The sequence below is a fragment of the Apium graveolens genome, chromosome 3 (assembly GCF_009905375.1).
Source record: "Apium graveolens cultivar Ventura chromosome 3, ASM990537v1, whole genome shotgun sequence".
In the NCBI taxonomy this organism is placed as follows: domain Eukaryota; kingdom Viridiplantae; phylum Streptophyta; class Magnoliopsida; order Apiales; family Apiaceae; genus Apium; species Apium graveolens.
Window position 1 is genome coordinate 157645054 of NC_133649.1, and position 9567 is coordinate 157654620.

General features: G+C 33.8%; 1 protein-coding gene across 1 annotated transcript; it reads left to right on the forward strand.

Moving 5' to 3' along the window:
* Nucleotides 1-6469: 6469 nt before the first annotated feature.
* Nucleotides 6470-7168, forward strand: LOC141714668 (secreted RxLR effector protein 161-like). The gene has a single exon (XM_074518173.1). The coding sequence runs from the start codon at nucleotides 6470-6472 to the stop codon at nucleotides 7166-7168; it is 699 nt and encodes a 232-aa protein (XP_074374274.1).
* The last annotated feature ends 2399 nt before the right edge of the window (nucleotides 7169-9567 follow it).

Genomic DNA, 9567 nt, shown 5'->3' on the forward strand with positions numbered 1-9567 from the left:
CTTACCTTATTTTGGTTGTTAGGAAGCTTGAGAATTAATGGGAGGATTTATCCATGGCTAGAACTTGGAGATTTGATTTTGAATTCTTGGTTTTTTGATGATATAGCCGAATGGAGTGGTTTTGGGAGAGAAGAAGTGTTTTTATGCTTGCTTCCTTGGTTGCTTCTTGGAAATGAGGTTGTGATAGCTTGTGATATATTATATTGATTGATATCTTCTAGTTTAGATCCTAGGTTTATTCTTTTTGCCAAATTCATGGACAAGAAAACTAGCTAGCCTTGTAGTTTGTAAGCTAATCTACTTAACTTAGCCCTTTAGCTCACTATTTGCTTAGCCTTGGTTGATCATCCTATCTCTAGATCACAATTTGATAAAGTAACCATGGTTATTTTCTTACCATGGTTAGTTAGTGCTTACGTTTATCTAATCGTTTGCGCGTTCGCTCGGTCGCTTAAACGTTTTCAAAATACTTTCTCGTAAATGGTTTGCGATGTAATTCCTTTCATATTTATTCCTTATGTTTTGAATTATCATACTTGGATATAAATCCGTAGGGTTTTAATTTTGTAATTATATTGCGATTCCCGTAATCCTCGATGAGTCGTAAATATGATCGTTTTTCAAAGTTCGTTTTCTTCAAAACCTAATAGCGTTTACAGACACTCATTTGGTACGTATAATCATAATATCAACTCCGAAACTCATTTTCTCATGCACTACATAGTGTGGGATAAAAAGTTTTTCCCGTCTGTCAGGATTACTATTCATTTAACATTTTACAAGGTTTCAAAAATTCAAGTTATTATATTACTATCCATAAAGGTCTGTTACCGATGTCAAAAATTTAGGTTCTTATAGTCTAAGTGTTTAGCATAAGATGTAGAGACAAAAGAATGAGTAGCTCCAGTATCAAATAAGACTATAGCATTTCCATTACTGACAGAAAGTGATCCTGAAATGGTACCTGGAGTACTTGAAGCATATTTTACAGTGATGGAAAATACACGACCGAAAGTCTTCTGGTTGCTTTTCTCTCCCTGATCTCTACGATCCCAATGCTTCTTTGGTGGCATCTGACAGTCCCAAACAGTGTGACCCTTCTTTCCACAATTGAAGCATGCTCTAGTAGCCCAATAGCAAGTGCTTCCTCCATGCATCTTTCCACAATGCTCACACTTAGATGTTTCCTTATTTCCATCTTGGTTGAAAGACCTCTTTTGCTCATTTACTTGATTTCCATTCTTTTACTGAAAACTCCGAGTATTATACCTCTGATCGTTTATTTTGAATCCACCTGAAGACCCGCCATTTTTCTGAAATCCATGTCGACGCTCAGAAAAGTCATCTTCTCTTTTTCTTTTCTGACTTTGCATGTCTCGTTTCTTGAGAAAGTCAGCCTGATGAAGCTCTTGATCTCTGGCACTGTCAACCAAGGTATCCATAGATGTATAGTGGTTAGAGTTGATATGATTGCAGATGGAATTCTTCAATGCCCACTTAAACTTCATGATTTTATCCGCTTCTGAACCAACCACAGATCTTGCATAACCAGCTAACCTCTAAAATCTGACTTGAAAGTCTGTCACCGACTCAATATCTCTCTGAGTAATAATCTGATACTCCCTTACATATTCCTCATGTATGCTGGCTGGAAAGTACCTCTGGTCAAACTGAGTTTTGAATACCTGCCAAGTCAGAGTATTTTCATAGCCAGGTGCATGTGAGGCCACCACAGACTTCCACCAAGTATTAGCATCCCCCTAAAGACGATAAGTAGCAAATCGAGCCTTTTCCACCTCTGAACACTCCAAGACCCTGAAAATCTTCTCCATGTGATCTATCCAAGCTTCGGCATCCATTGGAGTCTTGGCCTCCTTAAAACAATTGGGTCTTTGCTTCATAAAATGATCAAACATAGTTTGACCATCTCGATCTTGCCCGTTAGCAGTGGGATTCTGTCCACGTTGAACTTCCCGCAACATCTCCATAAAAGTACTCCTATCCATAATAATCTGCTGATTATCATTCCCCCCAGTATTTCGACTACTGCTACCTCTTGCCATCCTGCACAAAATTTTATGAGTGCACAAACACATATATCACAAAATCATATCCAGAATCTTAAATCTACACGTATGAAGTCAACCCAAAACTCACAGGTCAAATCCTAAAGGATAGTCTACAGAAACTATAACCTAAGCTCTGATACCAACATTGTAACACCCCACTTAAACAAGTAGATGCTACACAAGCTAAGTCTTATTTATTAATGAAAGCAAAAAAAGCTAAACATAATTTATTAAACTAATAAAGTTCAAAATCTTCAAAATAAAGTTCTTTAACAAGATCCAAAATAATATGGAATAAAACATGTCCTTGACTTTATTTTCAACTAGATAACAAGCTAAAATCTGGGCAGCACTCATCACACCCCCGCTTTACCCCTGACTACCTGTGGAAAGAAATAAATATGGGTAAGCCAAATGCCCAGTATGAATATATCTTTAAAATGTAAAATAAATGGGTACTTTTCATATAAATAATTAGACAAGAAGTAAGGAAATATGACAGTTAACGAAGCAAACTAATCAGACAAATCAAATAAATGGCTGAGAACAAGTAAGGTGGGTACTAATAAGGGCATCTTATAAAACCTCTGCTCGCTAGTAAACACCAAGCAAAGCACAGTGCAAACAGTTCCTTCTCCGGTTATCCACAAGAAGGATAAGATGAAATGTATAAAACATTTCCCCAAACAAATAACATGATCATGATCTTAATCATGCCTCGTACCCCAGAGACATGCTCGTATACTCACAGCACTGATACGAGTTAGTGGCCGAGAGTACCAAAGACTGCAAAAACTCCATGTGCCTCGTTTGTGATTTACCCACACAGATAAGAAGAGCCCTAACAAATAGGTTACAAAGTTGTTTTCCAAGTTATTAGAATGAGATGGATCCAATAAATAAACAAAGAGTCAGCTATAATCTCAAGGAATATGATAGAGGGGTATACAAGGTGTAGCAAAAAGTCACAGTTTATAGAAATTTAACTGAGGAGTATAATGGAAAATGTATAAAATTTAATAAAAAGAAAGGGAATAGATATCCGTACCTGGAATCAATCTAGAATATTTAATAATGCTGACACAACGCCAAATCAATCTATAATAAAAAAATACATTTATAAATAGATGCTTACTATCTTTCTAAATGCTTAGCAATATAAAAATATAATTATATATGCATGCTCACTGTTGTGACAGTGACTATTAATAATACTTAATTAAACATGTAAAGTAATAACTAAATACTTTATAATTTTTTTTTCATATATTTGTAAATTTTGTAACAGTGACATTAAAGTATAAGAATTTTAACATAACACTAAAATGCACTTATTACCTTTTAAGGAAAATGCAACATAATAATAAATATAACAACAATAATTATATGACTAAAATAATTATTTAATAATAAAATTCTATAAATCTTAATTAATAAATGAGATTCTCATGTACTTTAACACATGCATAATTATAATTAAACTAATGCCTCATTTTTCATCAGTTAATATAATTATTTAACATCAATTTATTTTTACATAATTTCCTTATAACTTAAGAGATAAAATAAAATTATAATTAATCATATACTAGAATGATACTCAATTAATCATGATATCATGAATTTACCAAAATTTATACTATTAAAACTCACCTACTTAATATGAATAAATAATTTATAAAAAGAAGTACATAGTCATATTGTTACAAATTTGATGAAATCATAAGTATTGATTCAAATAATTAAATTATGACTTACTTTATACATTTAAAATAGAAACTTAAAATTTTATTTTTATTTTTACATTCAAATCTATGTTATACGTAAACAAATGATAACTTAATAACAATATACACATCCATCAAATCAAATATATCACTTAATCTCAATAAGGAACAAATAGCCAAATTTATAAAAATAGATCATGTTATCAGTTTATTAGCAACACATGTGATCAATACACCTTTTCACCATAATTATATTATGTACTGATAAAACATTCAAAATTAACTAAAATGCACTAAAACTACACATAAATTATAAACATGATGATGGTAACAACTAACTAATCTGGTACATGCTAAAATAAATATAATAATAAATATGAAAAGTTAACCATTTATACATGTCTAAATATAAATAAAAACAAAGAGTAGTTGCACACCTTTATATATATATAGTCAGGACTAAATGTATGGACTGGATATTGAATAACATGCACAACTAAGCTGCCAAACCCAACACCTTTGATAAGAATCCGAGAGACAAAGTGACCGATTAATCTCCCCCAGACAAGATGATAGATTATCCAGCTATGCTAGGCCACAACCTCTTGGTATCCACTCTTGATTTTTAACCCGCCATAAGCTATGTATAAGTGTATGTTGTTCTACAGCTAATATATATCATTTTTATTTGTGGAGTTATAGGACATAAGTTGTGTACATGACATTAGAGTGCAAATCTATTTATATAACAAGTGACTCCACGACTTGTAACTAATGCCCACTAGTTTCTCCACGTCCAGGTAAAATAACTTCTTATCCATCTTATCATGTAACTTTCAAATTTTAAAAACTAACAGATATCTTAAAAATTTTAATTATAGATAAACAGTTATCTAAGTTAAATAATATCCATAATTCAAAATTCTAAACTTTACTAATAAAATATCTACTATTTAATGCACCAAATAATGCACCAAATTAAATATGGGGTATTATAATATATGTTGGTTTTGATTCTCCGTCTATTATAAGGTATCTTGAACCATTAACTGGTGATGTTTTTATTGCTCGCTATGCTGATTGTCATTTTGATGAATCCATGTTCCCTAAACTAGGGGGAAATAATGATTTGCATAAATTAAATTCTGAAATATCATGGAATGCATCAGGATTAAATTCTATTGATTCACGTACTAATCAATGTGAATCTGAAGTTCAAAAAATTATTCATATGCAAAATATTGCTAATCAAATGCCGGATGCGTTTAGTGACTTTAGACATATTATAAGGTCACATATACCTGCTGTTAATGCTCCGACACGAGTTGAAATCCCTACTAAGAAATCAATTCCTGAAGAATTGATTGGTGATTCAAAGCTACGCCAGAAGCGTGGTAGACCTATTGGTGCAAAAGATATTGTACCACGAAAATGGAAATTGATTGGAATTGCCCCAGAAGTGGCAAAAGTTTCAGAAAATACCCCGGAAGTGGTATTGCCTCCTAAAGAGGTTCAAGCCCCTGAAGTGGCTGTAACAAAACTCCCAGACGTGGGATTGCCTCCAGAAGAGAATGTTGCCCCAGAAGTGACAAATACTTCCACAGTAGCAAAGGTACCTGAAAACTATGAGATCTCAATGAATTATGTCCATAACGCGAAATTACTGGATCGTGGGAGTATTGAGGTTGATGATGTATATGCTTTTTTTTGTGGCATCTGATATTATTATGAACTCCGATCCTGAACCACAAAGTGTGGAAGAGTGTCGACACCGAGATGATTGTCCAAAATGAAAAATTGTGATTCAAAAAGAATTGCAATCTTTGCACAAGAGAAATGTAATTGGACCTGCAGTCCAAACACCAACTAGTGTAGTCCCCGTCGGGAATAGATGGGTATTTGTACGAAAACGAAATGAGAAAAATGAAATTATGAGATATAAAGCCCGGCTTGTAGCCCAGGGATTTTCTCAAAGACCTGGTTTTGATTATCAGGAAACATACTCTCCTGTGATGGATGGAGTTACTTTTCATTTTCTAATGGGTATGGCTTGTATGGAAAAACTGGAAACACGTTTGATGGACGTTGTGACAGCATACCTATATGGATCACTTGATAGTGATATTTATATAAAAATTCCTGAAGGATTAAATATTGAGGACACTAAGCCTCAATATTTATATTATGTTAAATTACAACGATCATTGTATAGTTTAAAATACTTTGGTCGTATATGGTACAACAGGCTTAGTGAATACTTATTGAATGATGGATATGTTAATAATCAAGTGTGTCCTTACATTTTCAGTAAATGATCATCAACTGGTTTTATTATTATTGCTGTATATGTGGATGATTTGAATATTATCGGTACTAATGAAGATATTACTAATGCTGCTAACTATTTGAAAAATGAGTTTGAACGAAAGATCTTGGAAGGACAAGATTTTGTTTAGGTATACAGGTGGAGCACTTATCTTCAGGAATATTTGTTCATCAATCAAACTACACTAAATTTTTTTTGATCGGTTCTACATGGACAAAGCTCATCCACTAACCACATCAATTGTTGTTCGATCACTCGAGGTTGAAAATGATCCTTTCCGTCCTAGAAAATAAGATGAAGAGGCTCTTGGACCTGAAGTTCCATATGTCAGTGCAATTGACACTCTCATGTATCTTGCAAATAATACACGACCTGATATTGCATTTGCAGTGAACCTGTTGGCAAGATTTAGTGCTGACCCTACTAAAAGGCATTGGGATGGAATCAAACATATATTCAGATATCTTCGAGGGATAATCGATCTTGGACTATTCTTCCCAAACAATTCAAGATCACAGCTAGTTGGATATGCAAATACTGGATACATGTCAGATCCTCACTTTGGGCGATCACAAACAGGTTACCTATTTACATATTATGATACTGCTATCTCTTGGAAGTCTACAAAACACACTATGGCTGCAACTTCATCAAACCACGCAGAGTTACTAGCAATTCATGAAGCAAGCAGAGAATGTACTTGGCTAAGGTCGGTCAGGTCGGTCATTCAACATATTCGAGAATCATGTGGATTATCGAGTATTTCAGATAATCCTACAGTTTTATTCGAGGATAACTCGGCCTGCATCAAACAACTTAAGGAAGGATATATTAAAGAGGATCGAACAAAACACATATTGCCAAAATTCTTCCACACTCATGAACTTAAAGAAAATGGTGATATTGATGTCCAACAAGTTCGCTCATGCGATAATCTGGCGGATATACTTACAAAGTCACTACCTACATTAACATTTGGGAAGTTCAGAAATAATATCATTATGCAGAGGTTAAAAAGTTTGCTACATCAAAATGTCAAAATATGAGACATTTTATTTAGGGGAGGCTGTACTCTTTTCCCTTCGTCAAGGTTTTTATCCCATTGGGTTTTTCCTTGCAAGGTTTTAATAAGGCAGTCAATCTTTGCAATAACTCACATTTGACAATCAAGGGGGAGTGTTATAATAATGATTGTCAAATCTTAGTAAGGAAGACTCACGATACTTACTAAGGAAGACTCGCACAACTTCTCAGAGAAGAAACTCAGTAAGGAAGAATTTTGATTAAAATCCTATTTATCTTTTCGTAGCACGTGCATCTTATCTTGTCGTAGCACGTGCAATCCTATCTTATCTTTTCGTAGCACGTGCAATCCTATCTTATCTTTTCGTAATACGTGTAATCTTATCCTATCTTTCTGTAAGTATAAATAGGACCTTCAGTTATTGAAATCAGATACACTAAAAAATATATTGAACAACAATCCTCTCTTTTCAATTTCTACTCTCTCTATGTGCATTTATTAAGTCATATATTATCCAGTAATTCGAGATTAACAACACGTTATTTACAATATTTTTAACTCAAACTACAACACTTGAATATATAGGCTATGACATGTGACTTAGTTCAAAAAACAAGACAAGGAGGAGTAAATTAAGGGGCACTAGTCATGCCCTCTTTAAACATGCTCACTTTAATACAACCATTATAAATTAAACCTAGACTGAAATTTGAACAAAAAGAAAAAAAACTGATGCAAACCCACAAAACATTTTCAATTAAAAAAATGTTATTTCCAGAGCTGATTTTTAATTTTCAGAGAAAACAAAACATGAAAAGAAAAAAAATAATGTGAGGGGTAATTTTGTCTTTTCATAATTTTTCAGCTCTGAAAATAAAAAGTTTGCTCTGAAAATAACATTCCCTTTAATTTTTCAAAATATTCACAGTAAATGTAACAATCCCCCACTTGAATATTTGAAAAAATTGTTCTTAAATGAAGAAAGAAAATATTTGAGTAGTCTCTAAGAAATAAGGTTGTACTTAAACAAAGTTGTCTAACAACATCAACCTTTACGTGTGTCTAATTTATGATTTAACAAGAGTGACCAGATGTCTGCAACTCTATCTCAGGCATCTAACCATGCACAACCTTTCAGGGTGTAGTCAAATAGCCCGCGCATTAAAAGTCATGCAAGTATATCCCAGTATATGAAGGCTCTAGAAATTAATGCCCGAAATTTTATAGGAAGCGGCCCTCACTCCCACATTCACATCAGTGAGTCTACTAAAAGTACTCCTGAAGTAAGGTACTTCCTCCAAATAGAGTATAGAACTCATTAAGAGTTTAAATAAACTCAACCTTATTTCATTTCAGGAAACATGCTCTCTTTAAATTTTAAATTTTGCATGTTCTTCACAATATCACTTGTTGACTTGTTATTACCACATTAAACCTATTTCTTGGGATCTATAGTCAGTTAGGTTGTATTTTCGTCATGAGAAAGTACTCTCTGAGGGCAATAGTCCCATATTAACCGTAGTTTTATGGACTTTCTCTCTAGCTAATCCTTTCGTCAACGGATCTGCCAAATTATCATCAGACCATATATGATCCACTATAACAGCACCTTTAGAGATATATTCCCTAATAGTGTTGTGCTTATGACTTATATGTCGCTTCTTACCGTCATAATAACGGTTCTGAACTTTGTTGATAGTCGCAATACTATCGCAGTGGATCAAGACATATGGAATCGGTCTCTCCCATAAAGGGATCTCAACTAGCAGGTTTCTTAGCCAACCTGCTTCTTTAGTAGCCATATCTCGTGCTATTATTTATACTTCCATGATGGATTCAGCTAAGATAGCTTGTTTCTTTAATTTCCAAGAAACAGCCCACCGGCTATATTGCTACATGTTGCCTTGGAGTTGTTTGACAAGGTATTCCAGTCAGCATCTCTATATCCTTCAATGACAACGAAAAACTTGCTGTAATACAATCCAAAATTCATGGTTTTCTTGAGGTATCTCATGACCCTCTCAATAGCGTGACAATGCTCCACACTAGGTCTATTAGTAGATCTACCCAACAAGCCCATGACATAGGCAATATCGGGTCTTGTACTATCAGCGGCATATCGAAGGCTTCTGATAATACTAGCATATTCTTGTTGTTTTTATACCATAGCCCTAGTTCTTAAACAACTTAACACTCGGGTCATATGGTGTACTTGCAGGTTACAGTCAAAGTAATTATATTACTTTAATATCTTCTCTATAAATGAAAATTGATCTAAAGAAAGTTCCTCCATTGACCTTGTAATTTTAATAACAAGGATTTCACTAGTTTCTCCAAGATCTTTCATATAAAAGTTGGCGCACAACAATAATTTCACTTTATTTACTGCGTGTATATTGGAACCATATAATAGCATTTCAT

Bases quoted from the DNA above. Each gene is read 5' to 3' on its own strand.
- LOC141714668 (XM_074518173.1), top strand. From the start codon at position 6,470: ATGTATCTTGCAAATAATACACGACCTGATATTGCATTTGCAGTGAAC.